This window comes from Peromyscus maniculatus, chromosome 13 (genome assembly GCF_049852395.1).
Source record: "Peromyscus maniculatus bairdii isolate BWxNUB_F1_BW_parent chromosome 13, HU_Pman_BW_mat_3.1, whole genome shotgun sequence".
Classification (NCBI taxonomy): Eukaryota; Metazoa; Chordata; class Mammalia; order Rodentia; family Cricetidae; genus Peromyscus; species Peromyscus maniculatus.
The window spans coordinates 29,487,447-29,507,070 of NC_134864.1; the positions used below are offsets into that span (position 1 = coordinate 29,487,447).

The 19,624-nt window shown below is 46.5% G+C and overlaps 1 protein-coding gene and 1 pseudogene across 1 annotated transcript in view; one reads left to right on the top strand and one right to left on the bottom strand.

Annotated features, from left to right (window-relative positions):
- Positions 1-2,145, bottom strand: part of Smchd1 (structural maintenance of chromosomes flexible hinge domain containing 1) — a 139,099-nt gene extending 136,954 nt beyond the window's left edge. The window contains exon 1 of the mRNA XM_006972249.4: positions 1,833-2,145. Within this exon, the coding sequence (XP_006972311.1) occupies positions 1,833-2,018 (186 nt within the window). The 5' untranslated portion in view covers positions 2,019-2,145. The remainder of the gene's footprint in view (positions 1-1,832) is intronic.
- Positions 2,146-6,648: 4,503 nt separating this feature from the next.
- LOC121822141 (ubiquitin recognition factor in ER-associated degradation protein 1-like) lies at positions 6,649-19,364 on the top strand (annotated as a pseudogene).
- The last annotated feature ends 260 nt before the right edge of the window (positions 19,365-19,624 follow it).

Sequence of the window (19,624 nt, forward strand, 5' to 3'; positions counted from 1 at the left end):
AAAAGAAAAGAAACAAAATATAAAGCTGTATTACAGTGACATGAAAGGAAGCGGGACCCACAGGAGTTAACGCTAAGGCTCCCCAGTTTTTAAATTGCTGGCACTGAAAAACATGCAGGGCTCCTGACCAGCCTTGGCTACAGTATGAGAATCAGTCTTAAAACAAGACACTGTCAGGTGGTGGCGGCACATGCCTTTAATCCCAGCACTTGAGAGGCAGAGCCTGGAGGATGTCTGTGAGTTCCAGGACAGGCACCAAAACTACACAGAGAAACCCTGTCTTGAAAAACACACACACACACACACACACAAAGAGACACTGTGAGAATCTACCACATAAACGCAGACACAGATAGAATGAACTTCAGAGTTTCAGAGTTTACCTAGTTTTCCTCTAATTCATGTATCCATTCCAAATTATGTGGGCAGTTACCATGTGTCAAGATACTGGGAATAGAGCTACAAACAGAAGAAAGTTCACCTTGGCAAAGTAAATTTCAATTTGAATTGTTTCAACAACTGTACAAAATTACGTCCTAGGTCTGTGTTTTTTGACATGTAAGCTGCCACTGGTCGAATGACCCTTTCACAGGGGTCGCCTAAGACCATCTGAAAACAAGTTATTTACATTACGATCCATACAGTAGCAAAATTACTATTACAAAGTAGCAAGGAAAGTAATTTTATGGTTAGGAATCACCACACAACATGAACTGTAGTAAAGGTCGCAGCATTAGAAAGGCTGAGAACCACTGTCTTAGACCAATACTAAACTTAAGTCTTCTGGAGGCAAAACACCACTTCCAATTCTTTCCTTTGAAGCTGTTTCTGTGGTTAATTCAGGCATTACCATATTCCTTCTTTTAAAAGCTCAGAACCCAGAAAGGTGGTAGTTTGTGCCCGTGACTACCAACACTAGACCGCAAAGGCAGGATGATCCAGAGTTCGAGGACAACCTGGTCAACACCGAGACTTCGAGGTTTGCCAGAGCTACACAGCGAGAGACCTTGTCTCAAAACAAAACCCCACGACACCCCTCCCCGAAACGTACTCACGAGCTCAGGCAACAGTAACACCACCAATCCATAAAGCACCCCACAGTTTAAAGCAGATTTTGATACATAGTCATTCATTTTTCAAGTCGGTATACACTTTCTTTGTTGTCCCCAGGGACACTTGAGGGTAGTTCAGGAACTCCCAAGAAGGTTGGCGCTCAGAAAACAAGGAGGACAGCTACGCATACGAACCTAACTCGAGAGTTACGACGTGGAAGAATCCTCCTGGGACCGGACCAGGCAAACCTTGCTGACAAGACAACCTGGGAAATCACTAAATCCTCTCCTTGAACCTGAGGTTCCGGGACTGCCGGAATTTCAGCACTTCTCACCCTCGCAACGCTCGCAACGCTGACTCTACAGTGGATAACACAACTCTGCCGTCTACTTTGGAAGTTACAAACTAAAAGACCAACACAGGTGCTTCTCCTACAGGATGATGAACTCACTGCTCGGCGGCGGCGATCAAGCAGTTGCTAAGCCCGATAAGCGCCCTCTAACTTCGAGATCTCTAACCCTAGGCCAGCAGAGGCCCACGGAGGGGCGGGACCACATGCTCCCTGGCCGGAGCCAGGCCCGTCGGAACATCCAGTCGGGGGGATCATCCGCAACGCGGGCACCCGGCAGAGGCCGAGGTCGAGGCCGCAGGACCAAGGCCGACTTGACAAGTTTATGGCGGTTTACCCAGCCAGGCTTCGGGCCACCTACCCACCCACCCCCCTACCCACCCACCCCCCACCTCTTCGCAAAGCATCCCTCCTGTGCCCTGGGGCGTACCTGAGACACCGAAGCGCGGAACCCCGCGTAGTCCGCGCGCTCCGAGACCTGCAGCGAGCGTTCCCCGAGCTCCGAGTCCTTCCCGCGCCGGTCAAACAAGTACACCGTCCGACAGCCGTCGACGCCGCCGTCCCTCCCAGACCCCGCCGAGAGGCCGCCGGCATCGCTGGCGCCCTTCGCTGCCATACTGGGGAGGGGTGGAAGGGGGGGGTGAGGAAGGAAAGCGAACACCCTGCACGGGCCTCGGTCGCGCTTCGTGGCGAGGCCGCCTTCCCCCCGCGCGCGAGCGAGTGCGCGCGCGCGCGAGCGTGCGTTCCCCTCCCCTCGGCTCCCGCCGCCGCGGCTCGGGGCCTCGGGCCGGACGCGCGGCACCTTCCGCGGCTGCGGCTGCGGCTGCGGCCGGGAAAAGCAACCCGGGAACCGATTCAAACGCTCTCTTGCCGGGGTGCCAGACGTCACTTCCGCGGCCCGCGCGCGGAGGCAGGGACGCGCTGCGCACGCCTGGGAGTCGGCTCGCTGCGCCCGCCGCCGCCCACGCGAGCCTGGGGTGCCGTGGGACCCGAGCGAGAGCAGGGCCGCCGCCGGCGCGGCTGGCTGCGCAGGAGGAAGAGGGCGGCGGGCGGAGACCCGGCCAGTCCTGCAGGCCGCGGGGCGGGGCGGGGCTTCGCGCGTCTTTCTCCCCCTCCCCCCTCCCCCAGGCCACGCCCCCCCGGGCCTCACGCGCACTTGCGGGGGACGGGGACGGGCGAGCGGCGGGAAAGACAGCGCCGGGCGCCTCCGGGGCGCACGCGGGAGGGCGGCTCGCGGGCGCGTCGCCCCCCGGGGAGGAGGAGGGGGGTCTGTGCTGGCTCAGGCTCGAGCGTCCCGGTTCTTCCTTCTCGGCTCGCTCGCCATGCGGTCTCTTCCAGGGCGCGATGGACGCGGTGGCGGGAAGCGTGGGGGTCACGCGGGTCGTCCCCACGCGGCCGACACGCTGGCCAGGACGCTTCGCCCGGCGCGTGCGCTTCCCTCGCGGTCGTGGGTGGGTTCTAGTTGGGGTGGGGGGACAAGGAGACAAAGCTGGGCCTGGAGGAAGAACCGCGTCCCTGACGTCACCGCGGCCGCCTGGCTCGCCCCCCCTCCCCCCCCCCCCCGGGGAGTGTGCTGGGCGCTGAGGCTCTCCTCCCTCCGTGGCTGCGGGTCCCACTCTTAACGGGATGGGTGCCTGTTGACCGAATAACCTCTAACCCGCTCGCCGAGGTTAAGTTAGAGTCTCCTAAGTGCGTAATGTGTGGGACACCCTCCACGAAAACTTCAGCACCGATGTTGCGGGATGCGCTTCGTAACTCTACTGAGAGCACTAAACAAAAGTAACCTTTGCGGAGGACCAGACTTGCATCTCTGGTTCTTAAACCTGGGTGTTTTGTACTTGAGAGCAACAGATAAATTAATGAAAACCCAAGGTAATCATGGTTTAGGGAGTCCTTTTAGGGTTTCCACAAGTTGGGTCACATTTAAGTGTGCTGCTTTACGAGGTTTGCTGGAGCCTTTATGGTGAATGATAAAGCCAGCTTCACAAACTCGGTGCACCTTAGGGACAGACCTGGTTGTTGGCACCGAGGGCAGAACTGAAGGATTGTCGGTTCGACATACTTTACAGGTAGAACATGAAACTGAAGTGCGAAGGCGTGTGTCGGGCAGCATAAATAGTATGACTGGGAAGAGAGAATGGGGCAGTAGGTCGTACATGAAACTGTGGCCAAAAGCCGTGCATGTCTCAGAATGGGAGCATGGGGAGCCTGGAGACACAAAATTAGCCCCCAGCCATCAAGGGATTTCTGTCAAGTCTCACTGTAATCTGGGTTTTTGTCAGCCTTCCCTTCCTGCACAGGCTAACCTCGAACTTTGATCCTCCTGCCTTAACCTCAGGAATGCTGGGAAGGCGTGCGTCACTACTCCTAGCTGACATTTCACATTTTTATCTTAAAATCTCACAGAACCATTTCCTTCTATCCCTTTCTGTGCTGTGTTAGACTTAAATGACTCAAGGAAAACCAATATTCCTGGCCAGCACTCCGGGGCAGAGGCAGGCAGCTCTCTGAGTTCGAGGCCAACCTGGTCTACAGAGAGAATTCCAGGACAGCCAGAGCTACACAGAGAAACTCTGTCTTAGAAAGAAAAAACAAGAAAGGAAGGAATGAAAGAATGAAGGAAGGAAAAGAAAAACAGTTTCTCTAAATCTTTGTTTAATGAGCAAGATGAATTACCTTTGTGGTTCAGCAAATCGAGACTTAACAGCCAGAGGGTCAACAGGGCAGTTTCTCTGTAATACCAAATTATAAATCTCATGAATACAAATAGAAGCACTGTGTGTGTGTGTGTATACACTGAGTGCAGCTGCCCCTTGAAGATCAGAGGACTCGGATTCTCTGGAGTTGGAGTTGTAGGTGATTGTAAATCACCAGATATGGGTGCAGAGAATTGAACTCTCAACATCAGGTCCTGAAGTGGATCTTTTGTGTGTTTGTTTTCATTATTTAGAGAATACTTTATTAGTTTCTGTAATCAAGCCCTCATAAATAAGACCCTACATATTTAACACAGTGTGTAATTCCTGTTCTAACAGAAAAGAAAGAAGCTTAATGTTTCTAGACCAATATGGCTATTATTGTGCTGCCACAATTACATGGTAAATTAGGATACTTTTTCCCAAAGTTGACAGCATAGCTAATATTTCCAAAGATTCAAATCATATGTGTATCCATACTTATATTAAAACAACAACAGGAGTATTGTGTTATGCATCAATAGTAGCAACAGCTTTCCCAGGCTCAGCTGACATGCCTTAAACCCATCAACTCGAGGCAGGTAGTTCTCTGAGTTCAAGGCCAGACTCGTCTACAGATAAAGTTACAGGACAGCCAGGGCTACACCGAGAAGCCTTGTCTTGGAAAAAAAACCTGGTTAAAAGTGGGTGTGGTGATAAACATTTTAGTCCCAGAACTAAAGGAAGAACTTGGGAGGCAGAAGTCTCTAAGTTCAAAGGCAGCCAAATCTACAAAGTGAATTCTAGGCTAGCCACGCTAGATAAGTGAGACCCTCCCTCAAGCCTGTTGAGCTCAGTGATGTACCTACCATTTGACTGGGCTGCTGGGGTGCCTAACATAGGAATGTGGCTTGAGCCCAAGAGTTCAAACTAAAGGAGACTTATCTAAAAATTTAAATTAAATTAGCCAGGCGATGGTGGTGCACCCCTTTAATCCCAGCACTTGGAAGGCAGGCAGACTTCTGTGAGTTTGAGGCCAGCCTGGTCTACAGAGTGAGTTCCAGGACAGCCGAGGCTGTTACACAGAGAAACCCTGTCTCAAAAAACTAGGGGAATATTAAATTTGAGTGATTTCTAATAAATATTTCACAAAAAGGAAAAGAAAAGCCAGAGAATTGGCCAGGCAAACTTGGGAACTCCGGTTCCATCTTTGGAACCCACACAAAGAGGGAAAGAGAGAACCAACTTCAAAAAGTTCTGACTTCCACACATGCATGCTGGCATATCCCCCTAGAAATCATAATAAGTAAAATTGTTTTTAAAGGGAAAGACCAGCAACACACATGTTATTTGCGGGGCCTGGTGGTACGTGCCAGTAATTTTATCACCTGGAGTCTTGAAGCAAGGAGGATCACCACAAGACCAGCCTAGTGTACATATTGAGTTCCAGACCACCCAGGGGTCCATACAAAGACTCTCTCAAAAGAAAGCTAAAAATAAAACTCATAGTGTCTTTGGCCATTTGTTTGTTTGATTATTTTGTATACATGAACCCGTTCATACATACTCTACTGTGTTTTGTTTACCTAACCACAATAAGTTGGGCTTGGTTTCAATCCTATAGTCTAAACTACCCAGAAGACTGGGACAGGAGGATCTCAAATTCAAGAACTGGAAAAAAAAAAAAGAAAGAAAAAAAAATTCAAGAACTGCCTGGGCAACTTATTGAGAACCCTGCCTCAAAAATTAAAAAAAAAAAAAGACTTGAGGACTTGAGGATGTAGGTTTCATACATTCGGCATGTATGAACATGTGTGCCATGTGCACGCAGTGCCCGTGGAGGCCAGAGAGGGCATCAGATGCCCTAGGACTAGAGCGACAGATGTTGTGAGCTGCCATTTGGATGCTGGGAATCAAGCTCGGGTCCTCCAGAAGAGGAACCATGGCTCTTAGCCATCTCTCCAGTTCCACAAACAGAATTCTTGTCCACAGCAGTAGCTGTGGGCATATAAACTCATCGGTTTATTTGCAATCCTGATAGGAAACGTTGCATCACTATCAGCAACAGCACTCAGAGGAGGAGAGTTGACAAATTAGCTGAGGCAAGAGTAGAGTGGCAAAGGTTCCTCGGAGAAAGCTAATGACTCATGGAATGTCTTGGCTTATGAAATGAACTAGGTGCTGCTCTTTAAGACCTGCTGCTGGTGCACACAGAAGACTGTTACTATCTGTACTATTGACCTGCATTTTTTTTCTCCTTTACCGCAATCCATTGCCTAATTTTTGGTATTTATATAGTGGTTTAGAAGAAGCTAGAAAAAAAATAACATAGTCTGAGTGTTGATTGTTACAAATACTCGATTATGTGAGTTGTGTGTCTGTGTGTCTGGTGTTTGCTTTGAGACAGGTTCTTGCTAATGTAATCAAGCTGGCTTTTCTCTCTCAGGACTTCAGATTCTACTTCCTGAGAGCTGAACTTTCACACTTGCACCGCCACACCCGATGTTCATGGTTGCATGTGTGCATGCATTTAAATGTAGTGCCTGTGATGTGGTAAATAAAACCACACCCATGCACGTGCATGCAAACAACCCTCACCCAGTAGATTATGAAAGAAAAACCATGAAAGTAGGAGAGGACGTGTTGGAAAGAAGGTTCTGGAGTGAGAAGTGGGTAAGAGAGGGCAGTGAGGGTGAGTATGAAAAAAAGTGAACATTTAAAATGATCAAGACTAAATTAGTTTTCAATTTTTCTTTTGTTGTTTTTATTTTCAGGCAGGGTTTCCCTATGCAGCCCTGACCATCCTGTAGCTTACTCTGTAGACCAGCCTGACCTTGACTCCGCTGCCTCCAGAGTGCTGGGATTAAAGGTGGGTGCCACTATGCCTGGCTGTATTTTTAAATTTTTCTAAAACTATAATGTAGTGGCTTAAGACAGGAACCATTTATTAGCATTTAGGCTGCTCTTAGGGTCCTGACAGGATATACCTCAGCTGTAGCCACTAAGAACATACCCTCTGTGCACATTTGCTATGTTTCCTTATAAAAGGTGGGCCTTGTACACCTTCCGTCTCTCTGTCTCTCTCTGTCTCTGTCTCTGTCTCTCTCTCTCTCTCTGTCTCTCTCTCTCTGTCTCTCTCTCTCTCTTCCTTTGCTCTCATCCCCAGGGACCAGTCCCTGTCCCCTTCTTTGCCCCTTCTCTCTCCCCGTCCCCTCAATAAACCTCCTACGTGGGCCCTGTTGTATGGTGTGACTCCTTCCCGCCGTTTTTAAAATACAACACCACTTAAGGCTCATGACTCTGTCATCTGTGCTGAGCCAGGCTGTGCAGCTCCGCTGGCCCCCTGTGAGACTGCTTACTTAGAATAGTCACCAGCGGCTTAAGTAAGGTGAGTGGCACATGATGACGACTCACTTCCACGGCTAGCAGTCAGTTAGCTGAGGCTTGGCTTAATTACATTAGTTCTCCTCTAATTAGACAGCTCTACCAGGATGGCCTAGTTTCTCACCGGATCATCACACGCTGCAAAAACAAGAGCGTCAATGTGTAAGTGTTCATCAAGGTGCTGCCTGCCTCGTGTTTGCTGATGTTGGAGTAGCCACAGATAGCCACATAGCTATCCCCCACCCCCACCCCGTGTGATCCCCTCCCACAGCACAAACAGGTTTACAAAAATCCCTAGTGAAGCCGGGCGGTGGTGGCGCACGCCTTTAATCCCAGCACTCGGGAGGCAGAGGCAGGCAGATCTCTGTGAGTTCGAGGCTAGCCTGGGCTACCAAGTGAGTTCCAGGAAAGGCGCAAAGCTACACAGAGAAACCCTGTCTCGAAAAATCAAAAAAAAAAAAAAAAAAAAAAAAAAAATCCCTAGTGATTCTGTCTGTCGGGTTTGAGCGGTGGTATATAATTCAGTGGTAACAATTCACATGACATACGGATGTGGAAATCTCAGGTTCAGTCCCTAGCATTACTGAATAAAAGAAAGAGAGAAGAAGGGAGAGATCATGTTAGAGTAGGAAAATAGGAAAACAAAGTGCAGTTCCTTGGTAACAGTAACACTTTAAGTCTGCAGTTTCTTGTTAATAAACAGTAGCACAGAGTCCCTAAATCAAAGATGTTTCTTTTGGGTAGCTGGTTTAGCAGTCCAAGGGGCCACACCTGGTGATGTCTTCTTGCTGGCAGAGTCCCTAGGCAGTTCAGGGCATCACGTGGTAAGGGCCTAGGAATGGGCATCTGTCTCCTGCTTACACACACACTCCCCCCCCACCTTAATGAATTTATCACCTCCCTGTGGCCCAGTCTCTAAATGCCTTAATTGGATTAAATTTCCACCCTCTTAATAACTCAAAATAGTGATTAAACTCCAGCGGGAATTTCCCAGACGACAAACACATTCAAACATAGCCGGCGAATCCTCCAAATTAAAAAAAGTGCTTTGGAAAAGGGCAAGAAGGATGTCTCTTCAATGTCCTTATTGTCTCAAACGTTATTTTGATTTTGTTTTGGAAAGTAAAGAGCAATCTCAATGGCATAAGTTCAGGCTTTGCCTGTTAAAATGCTATGTGACTCTGAGCCCCAGAGTCACCTACCAACCTGGTAAAGAACATTTTAGGACCCCTTCTCATTCCAATTTCAACAATTGCCATGTTTTGGGGGGAGAGGTTGCATGTCTAGGTAGAGAGTCATTGACAAGTACATGATCTCTAGAACATGTGAGTTGCCTGTTGATTTTGTACTGTTTGGGACAGGAGAATAATTTACTAAGTTTCTTTTGAGCCCACCTGCCTATACAATTATATAACTATTTGATAGAGGAGGATTATTTCTTTTTCATCATATTTTACTTTATATATATTACATTATATATACACATTACATTTCATATATTATATCCCCACTTCAGTTTCCCCTCCTTCCTCTCCTCCCAGCGCCTCCTCCCCACCTCCCATCTCCCCAAGGTCCACTCCTCCTCCCTTTCCCTGCAGAAAAGGGCAGGCCTCCAAGGGATATCAAACATGATACATCAAATTGCAATACAACTAGGCACATTCCCTCATACTAAGGCTGGATGAGACAACCCAGTAGGGGGAAGGGTCCCAAAGGCAGGCAACAGAGACAGCCCCTAATACCTCTATTAGGAGTCCCACAAAAGCACCAAGCTACACAACTATATATATAGTTATATGCAGAGGACCGAGGTCAGACCCACACAGGCTCCCTGATTATCGATTTAGTCTCTGTGAGCCTCCTATGAACCCTGGTTAGTTGATTCTATGGGCCATTTTCTTGTGGTGTCCTTGCCTCCCTCTGGCTCCTACAATCCTTCCTCCCCCTCTTTTGCAAGATTCCCTGATCTCCACATCACGTTGGGCTGTGGGTCTCTGAGTCTGCTCCCATCAGATGCTGGGTGAAGCCTCTCTGATGACAATTATGCTGGGTCCCAGTCTATGAGTATAGCAGAGTATCATTTGGAAACATGTCATTGGCCTTTTCTTTTTTTTTTTTTTCCAGTTGTGTTTGGTTCTCTCCTAGGCCTCTGGTTCCTGGCCTCTTAGGTAGTATCAAGCCTGGGCTCCCTCCCTTGGCATGGGTCTCAAGCTGGACCAGTCATTGCTTGGCCACTCCCACAGGTTCTGTGATACCTTTACCCCAGCACATCTTGCAGGCAGGACAAATTGTAGGTCAAAAGTTTTGTGGCTGGGTTGTTGCCCCAGTCAATCCCTCCACTGGAAGTCTTGCCTTGTTACAGAAGATAGCCAGTTCAATGCCTAGGAGTCTTAGCTAGAGTCACCCTAGTAAATTCCTGGGAGTTTCCATGACACTAGGCTTCTACCTCACCCTAATACATTCATTCTCCTTGAACTCTCCTTGTTACTGAGACTCTCTGAGTCTGTGGATTGTGGCGTGATTATCCTTTACTTTACAGCTAATATCCACTTATACATGATTACATACCAGGTTTGGAGGACCATTTTTTTTTAACCCACAGGGAATCATTTCAAATCTGTATATACTCTACCCTCCCCCACTCCTGGGATTAAATGCAAGGCTTCATACATGCTAAGTATAGGGTCCATCATTGAGCAACGCCCTCAGCTCCTCCTTTCAGTCCATGACTGCACAGAAATCCTTGCTCTTTTTCTGTCTCTAAAACCCTCGGGCATAGGCTTTTGGAAATACGTCCTCAACAAGAAGCATCTTTCCAACTCTCCACTGTTCTAGTTATCAATTGCTGAGTGACAAACTGCCTGAGAACCTAGTTCTTTTCTTAAAAGTGGAGTAGGTAGAGGGTGTCATGAGACCATCTCAGGACTGTCTACCTATGGGCAAAAATACCATAGTTCTTTGGGAACCACCGAAGTAGCATGTGCCCTTCCCTATATGTTCACTGAAATGTCACATGTGTGTGAAAAGTCAATGAACAATTTGTGGGAATATCAAATTCAAGCTGCCAAAGCTTGGTGGCAAGTGCTTTTACCCACTGAGCAATATCGGAAGCAGTGCTTTTTTTCTTCTGGGTCTGATCAATTATTTACTGCTTTTAAAGACTCTGATTATTGCCTGGACTCAGACTTAGTAATAGAAGCTCTCAGCCAGGGCAAGCTTATGTTTCTCAGCAATCAGTTCCTGGTGTTTTCTTCTCTTTCTTTTTCTTTTCTTTTTTCTTTTTTCTTTTTTTTTTTTTTTTTGAGACAGGGTTTCTCTGTGTAGCTTTGTGCCTTTCCTGGAACTCGCTCTGTAGCCCAGGCTGGCCTCACAGAGATCTGCCTGGCTCTGCCTCCCGAGTGCTGGGATTAAAGGCCTGTGCCACCACTGCCTGGCCAGGTTCCTGGTATTTTCTTTGGCTCCATTCTGCTGACCAAAAGCTTAGCATACTTTGCAGCCTCTTCATTTTTCTTAGTTTGTTGTTCCTTACATCAGCGTTTGTATTGCAGGACATATGGAGTAACAGGGCACTGAATCTTGAGTGGTTTGGTCCTAGGCTTCTTACCTTCTTTGTTTAAAGACTTTGTGACAGCACATTGGTAGATGTGATGGCTATTCTTGGTTGTCAACATGACCATAACTGGAGTGAAGTATAATCCAGAAATGGAAGGCGCATTTGTGATCCAAGATCTAGAGACAGGATGACACATGCCTTTAATCCAAACCTTGAGTCTGGAAGGCACATCTTTAATCTGGACCACACCTTCTGTTAGAAGCCTATATAAGGACAATGGAAGAAGGAAGGGTTTGTTCTTCGCCTGCTTGCCCTCTCCTCGTCAGCACATCCATTCCTTCTTCAGGATCCCAGCAGACCAGCTGAGATGCCCAGCCTTGTGGGACTGAGCAGCTTCTAGATTCTTGGACTTTCCATTCATAACTAGCCATTGTTGAACTATAGCCTGTAAGCCATTCCAATAAATTCATATATATATATTCATTCATTCATATATTCATATATATATATATATCTGTCAGTCCAGGACCACCCCCCTCCAATAACAAAGATGAGAACTCTTGAATTGGCATCTACAATGTATTCCCAAATATCCTGTGCTTCCTTTCTCCGGTTCTTGGTCCACAACAAAAATGACCACTATGCATTGGGTGCACTCTGCTATGGGGTCAAAACTTGTTTCATGGGAAAACCTTGCTTGTGGTTCCACCACTGATTTCAGCCACATAACCCTCCCACTCTTCACCCAGAGCATCAGCAGATACTTATGTGGCCATGCTCTTCTCATAGAAAGTACAAAGCTGGTGCTGGAGAGATGGCTCAGAGGTTAAGAGCACTGACTGCTCTTCCAGAGGTCCTGAGTTCAATTCCCAGCACCCACATGGTTGCTCACAACCATCTGTAAATGTGGTGGTATTCTAATTGTACTGAAATGTGATTTTGATTGTATGTTAATAAATAAAGTTGCCCGGGGGTCAGAGCTATTAGAGCCATAGCAAGAGTGTGGCGGTGGTGGCACACGCCTTTAATCCCATAGATCTCTGTGTTCAGGGATACAGCCAGCATTGGAGACATATGCCTTTAAGACCTGGGGGGCTGTACATACAGACAGTGACGAGGCAGTCACGTGTTTGGGTTTACAACCAATGAGAAGGCAGAACAAAATACTATAAAAAGACGCTCTCTTTCGGGAAGCTGGGACACGGCAGGAGGAAGGGTGAGATTTTAGCTCTGAGCTCTGACCTCTCGGCTTTCTCTTTTACATTGGTTCTATGTTTCTTATTTAATAAGACTGTTGGTTACATCTACATCTGGCGCCCAACGTTCGTGTTACGAATTCATGAAAAAGCTGTTTGCCTGTGGCCTTGTGAGCCCCAGTTCAGGCCCACGTTCCACTCAGCCGGTGGTGGTGGTGGTGGTGGTGGTGGTGGCGGTGGCGGTGGCGGTGGCGGCGGCGCCGCACGCCGGTAGGATTTGCTGAAGGAGACAGAGGCAGGAGGATCCCGAGTTTGAGCCAGCCTAGGAGGCTTGGGAGAAGCTTTGGCCCGGAATGAACCACAAACAGTGGTGGGACCATGGAAGCAGTGGCTACTGCTCCACGTTGCCAGCTCCTTCTCATCGTGTTGGTGACTGTGGTGATGCTGCTATCTGGGACAAAGGGTTTACTGCTGCTGGTTCAGAGAAGAATTGCCAGGACCATCGTGTTACAAGAAAGCATCGGCAAAGGTCAGTTTGGAAAATTTTGGCAAGACAAATTTTGGTGGGGAGAAATTGTTGTGAAGATTTTCTGTTCTAGGGAAGAATGTTCATGGTTCCGAGAGACAGACATTTATCAGACTGTGTCTGCATGGAACCATGACCACACCTAACAGCACCTTTGAAATCTTCAAAAGGACTATGGTAAAGCCATTAAGCTGAAAGATCTGCTTTGGACTGCAAACTGGTCAGGACAATTTTGAGATGACTAGCTGAGATGATCCAGCCTGATAGACTACTTGAACAAGGACTTGAAACAAGCCCTGGACTTTCCTTTTATGCAGAGACTGGACAAATGATACAGGACTTGACAATTAATCCAAAAATTTTCTTTTCAAGATTCCCTAAAGATATCTTCACCCCTAGAAAGCAAAAAGAAAAAGAGAATAAGATATGAGATAGATCATTGAATCTACTCTGAGAAAAAAGATAAAGAAATAATAGGATAAATAGGTAGATCATTGAATCTACACTGAAGAAAAAGGGGAAGATATAAAAATGACAAAAGGTAGACTACTGAATGTATTATGAAAAGAAAAAAGAGAATATGGATATAAGATAAAAAGGGAGATTATGGAATCTACTTTTAAAAAGGAACTACTTGTTTTAAATAAGATAAGTAATGAAAATTTTTTGGTCTGAGTTTTTCAGATGTTACTGGACTGGACATTGTTAATATATATAATGGAGTTTTTATCTGAATCTGTCAAATGTTAATGGACTAGATATCATTAATGTAATTTTTGGCTGTATATATTGTATATACTTATTGGATAGTTTTTCTTGTATTAGTTATAAGCTTTCTTTAATTTTAGACAAAAAGAGAGGAAATGTGGTGGTATTGTGTTCCCCAAAATATCGTGTACCTTAATAAACTTATCTGGGGTCAGAGAACAGAAAAGCCACTAGTTAGGCAGTGATAGCACACACCTTTAATCCTAGCATTCCAGAGATAGAAATCCCTCTGGATCTCTGTGAGTTCAAGGCCACATTGGAAAAAGCCAAGCATGGTGACACACGCCTTTAATCCCAAAAAGCCAGCCTTTAATCCTAGAGAGTGGTGGTAGAAAGCAGAAAGATATATAAGGCGTGAGGACCAGAAACTAGCAGCATTTGGCTGGTTAAGCTTCAGGCTTTCGAGCAGAGCAGTTCAGCTGAGACCCATTCCGGATGAGGACTCAGAGGCCTCCAGTCTGAGGAGACAAGACCAGCTGAGGATCCGGCGAGGTGAGATAGCTGTGGCTTGTTCTGTCTCTCTGACCTTCCAGTATTCACCCCAATAACTGGCCTCGGGTTTGATTTTATTAATAAGAACCTTTAAGATTCATGCTACAGATGTGGCGCCCTCTTCTGTGTGCATAATAAATAAAAAAAAAAAAAGCAAGTACAAAGCTTGTGTCCATCGTCCACTTGAATGAATTTCTAACAGCTAGAAGCTGGGAAGGAGATATTCAACTTCATTTTGATGCAGCCAACTGGCTAGAAGGCGTGGGGGGGGGGGTGTGGTTCGGGGGAAGGCCCTACTACTACTTTCCTAACTGGTAATGAGGAGCTGGTGACAGTGAAGAGAACAAGAAAGGAGGGGGAAACAAGATTTGTTAATATTGTAGGGGTGGGGGTACATGCCTTTAACCCCAGAACTGGGGAAGTAGAGGCCGAAGGATTAAAAACTCAAGATCAACCTACATAGGGGAGCGCAAGGCCAGCCTGATACATATGGGATTCTATTTCAAAACAAGTAAGTTAATTAGCAAATGAATAAATAAGTAAGACTTCTATGATACTTATGTGTTGTGTCCTGGTGCTTTTATACCAAGGATATATTGCATACGGCATCAAGTGTTATAGAGTATGCCCATTTCCAAATTTACCAAATAATGCCAATTACATACTCCCCAGTACTGGAGTCACAGGCATTGCTGCTCTGTGACTCTGCCAACACTAAGGGGCGTTTTACACCCCTCCTTTTGGTTTTGACTTGTTTTGTTTTGTTGGAGACAGGGTCTCAGTTTGTGACTCCGTTGTCATCCTCCTATCTGGCCCATCCCTGTGCTGATCCACATTACCGGCGTATGTCACCACTCTGGGATTCCTTCTCTTGTTTCTCATGTCCTCTCACTTGGTATTGTGGCCATCTTTGTTTCCACAGTGGTTCTAACCATAGCTTAATAAAGAATGAAATCCTGCTAGGTTTGGTGGCTCAGGCCCATAATGCCAGTACTCAAAAAGCTGAGGCAAGAGGACTGTGAGTTTGAGGTCAGCCTGGGCTATTAGTTGCTGTCTCAAGCCAGGTGGGGGAAGACTACATCCTAAGCTTTTAAAACTGGCTTGTGCCACTACTTGTATTGGAAACATTTAGCTGTGAACAAAAAGCTGCTATTTGCACCTCAAGCTCACGACCTTTTCCCGTAACCCTTGACACTTTCATAGTGTTCCCATACTGTAGCCTGTACATTCTGATTCAACCATGGGGCTGTGAGTCAGGTTCCCTAATGACACAGGAGGACCAAATCTTTAACTCATGCATTATTTTATAACATTTTTTCCCTGACAGGGCATGGTGGTGCACACCTACAATCTCAGCACTCTCAAGGCTGAGGTAGTTGGCTCTCAAATTTAAAGGCAGCTTGGACTGCATAGCATGACCTTACTTTGAACAATTTTTTTCTGAGACAGGGTTTCTCTGTATAGCCCTGGCTGTCCTGGAACTTGTTCTGTAGACCAGGCTGGACTTGAACTCAGAGACCTGAGTTCTGGGTACCTGGGCCCCTCTGACCTTCACATATACAAAATGGCACTAGCATGCCTTTCCCCAATGACTCCCTACATTCAAAATAAATAAAACGTAACTTTTAAAAAAGCTTAAGCTTTCAGGAAAAAAAAGTAACAAAGTAATTTTGCCCAAATTTCAAATAATATTAACAATTATTAGACTTATTTGGCAGGCAGTATTGGCACACACCTTTAATCCTAGCACTTAGGAGGCAGAGACAGGCGGATCTCTGTGAGTTCCAGGCCAGCCTGGGCTACAGAGCGAGATCCAGGACAGGCACCAAAACCATGCAGAGAAACCCTGTCTCAAAAAACAAAAAGCAAAACAAAAAATCCATGAAGTGTCATGGTGGACTGGACACCTTTCATGCCATTTAAAATGAAGCAACTAGAGTTAGTGAAAGCAAGAATGATAGGGAACAGGTGGGGTGTGTCCATCCTGCAGCTCATGAGCCACACACATATAATCCAGGATGTTTATGAATGCTGCTCAACACATTCGGAGACAACAACATCATATTACAAGGTCAAAGACTGTATATCCCGGGTGGGTACAAAGTCTTGAAACTTCCTGCAATAATCGAAACTTGCCTGTAAGAACTGCTCCTAAGCCTTGTTTACATGGGCAGTTCTAGGTGACCCAGGGCTGCATAGTGAGATGCTGTCTCAAGAAAAGAGATGTGGCTAAGAGAAATGAAACTGATTATCAGGAAAAAAAAAAAAAAAAGCTGTGGTTTGTGAGCCTAGAGAAGTACATGGGGGAGGAGCATGCTACAGTGTGATCTTTTGTTTTTGAGCAGAGAGAACATAGATTTATTAAGGAAAAATGAGAAAGAATTCTGGAGATGGGAGGAGTTCCAAGAGTTCCAAGTATTTTATTTGCACTATATTAAAGAGCCGGTGTGGTGCCAGAGACAAGAAAACTGAGCTTGGAGTAAAGATTTATGCTCCCAGGGGCTAGACCCAACCCCAGCTTAGCTGTGCAAACCCAAGATGAAAGAAGGTAAAACTAGCATAGAAACAAAAAATTATAGTGATGCCTTAGAACTATTAATTTAGCTGGGCGGTGGTGGCTTAATCCCAGCACTTGGGAGGCAGAGCCAGGCAGATCTCTGTGAGTTTGAGGCCAGCCTGGGCTACCAATTGAGTTCCAGGAAAGGCGCAAAGCTACACAGAGAAACCCTGTCTCGGGGGGGGGGGGGGGGGGGGAAGAAGAAGTATTAATTTATTCATTAAATCCATTAAGCACTTGTTCCCAAACATAAATATATAATGGGCTGGGCACTGGGACTTTAAAGATAAAGTCCTACCCAAGAGCAGTGGCATAGGAAGACTGTTTCTAGACTTCACTTTCTTTTCCTTGGCCATTCCCCAGCTCTTTCTCTCCTTTACCAACTGCCTGCCCACATCCTTTGTTTAGCCAATCAGCTCAATTTAGAGATTCTCCCCACAAATAAGAAGGTTCTGTGCTGCTGCCTCTTCCTATTCCATTTCAATCCCGCCCTTGGGGATGCAATTAGATTTAGAAATCTCCCCCTCCCCCCTAAAAGACGGTTGTCCCTTTTTGCTTGACAAATAAAAAAAAAATGCAACCAACACACAACTATATAATAAGGAAAGCCATATCCAATTAGCTAAGGGTGGTGGTGCGCAGGAGAATTGAGAATTCAAGGCCAGACTGAGTAAATTTGTTGCAACTCTGTGGGTTTGGTCCCCGGTTTGGGCACCAAAACGTGAGTTTTGCAATTCTGGGGAGAGGTGTCCTGACTACCTGAGAGTCGGGCAACACCTTGTGCTGCTTAGGACAGCTCTGGTGGCCGGAGTTGTAAAGAGGCAGCCCAACCCTGGAGGGTGAGGTATCTCAGACACACCTCAAGCGGTTTAGCACAGCTCTGAAGGCTGGAGCTGCGAAAAGACAGTTTCAGTCCTGGAGGGCGAGGTATCCCCGACTTGCTCTACCCACTGAGGGATGTCTCAGCAAGGATCTTCTCTACGCCAGTGAATGAAGATCTTCACACCCAAAACTCTTTTGAGAAAGAGATTTATTTGGGAAGGAGGAGTCCAGGAGAGTAGCCGCCTCTACAGGGTGGAGAGAACAGCTCCTTTTTCTTAACTGACAGGCAGGGTGGTTTACATATGATGTCTTGGGGGTGGAGTCAACCAGGGGTTGACTTGGGGTCCAGGGTTCTACCGTCCTGCTCTGTGATTGGTTGGTTTCACAAGTCAGTTGGCCAGGGGCAGAGATGGCTCTGATTTGAACCAAACTGTGTTTCTTTCACTGACCTTTCTTAGCTTTTTAACACTAACTCTAAGGCCAGGGCACATTTCTTTCACTGACTCTGATTCTAGGGACCAAGAGTGTTTCTTTGGTACTAGTTTCAGAGTCAGGGCATGTTTCCTTGGTTCATTTCTCTGATTCAGGTCCTAAACCCAGGCTGTGTTTCTTTCCCTGGTCCTGGGCCCCAGGGCCAGGATTCTACTGCCCTGCTCTGTGATTGGTTGGTTTCACAAGTCACTTGGCCCCGGGCTGAGATGGCTCTGATTTGAGCCAAACTGTGTTTCTTTCACTGGCCTTATCTGAGTCATCTTTCCCTAGTTCTGGGCTCCAGGTTCAGGGTGGGTTCCTTTAGCCAGCCCCATTTCCCTACACAGACTGTAATACATTGTGAGTTCCAGGCCACCTGAGCTACAGAAAGACCCTGTCTCAAAAATCAAGGCTGAGGGCAGTGGCAGCTATGAAGAGAATTTTTATAGGGTTTCTATTCTAAGGTTGACAGAAATGGTGTCTGCAAAGCAGTGTCCATCATGTTCTTTCAACATACTCAGTCACTCAGTCCTCACAGTCTTCCACATGCCACACAGCACCACCCCTTTTCTCTCTGTCCTCGAGAGCAGGGCCTGGTGACAGGTCAGCCCTTGTTCAGTTCAGCTGACGGAGGATCTGGACCCCATGACACACCTATGATGTGCGAAGGTTCCTTGCTGTTGAAGACATTTACTACTTACCCCAACTGGATGGTGCCGAATGTGCTGTTGTGGTTAGGTGGAGAATATCAACTTACAGCTGGCCTTACACTCCAAATTCCACCCTTAGGGCCCAGCCTTCCTGGATTTCATCAAACCCAAAGCAGTATTAGAAAATATGGTGAGAGAAACTTTGCCTCTGTGACAATCTGGGATATGATTGCCATCAGCTGCAGTAAGAGTTATGAGCTGTGGGTGATGGAGACCAAACCTATTAAGTCTGTGTCCACTATGGAGTATAATTTGAACATGGACTTGACACTCCCCGGGGCTATAAAAAACAAATAAAAACTTGAAGACAAGTAGAGTATGAAGAGTCAACAGAGGGCAAAGCTGACCACTTTCTTTAAAGGCATGCACCACCACCTCCTGGCCCAACTAGATTATTAAATGGCTTTTAATGCCTGGAAACTAATCTATTGTTTGTTTGGTTGGCTGGGATTAAAGGCATGTGCTGCCGCCACCACCACCCGGCTTTAGCTGCCCACTTTCTGATAGAGAACTCAGCTCCCTCATTGCTGAAAAGCTGGGCTTCCTTGCCTCCTCTGCCTGTGGAAATAGATTGGATGGGAAGAAGAAAGGCTCGAACTCCATCCCTTCCCCAGTCAAGCATGTAGATCCTACAAGAGGAATTCTCAATGACTCCTTTAAACTTGGTAAGATGACTTTCATCATCCCTTTGTCCTTTTCTGTGTCCGGACATGAGGTGGCCATTGAATTCATGAACTTACTTCAGTCTTGTGTTACCTGCACAAGACACAAGGTCAAGTCAATATTCCCACAGGCAGCACTAATTTGACTGGGTGAGTTATACACACACACACACACACACACACACACACACACACACACACACAGAAAGAAAGAAAGAAAGAAAGAAAGAAAGAAAGAAAGAAAGAAAGAAAGAAAGAAAGAAAGAAAGAAAGAAAGGAAGAAAGAAAGAATATAAGAAGGACATGAGGTTGGAAGGGGATGTTTGAGGTAGGTATGACCATATGTTATTTACATATATGAAATTGTCAAAGAAAAAAAGGTATTCCTAATTTAAAAAAAAAAATC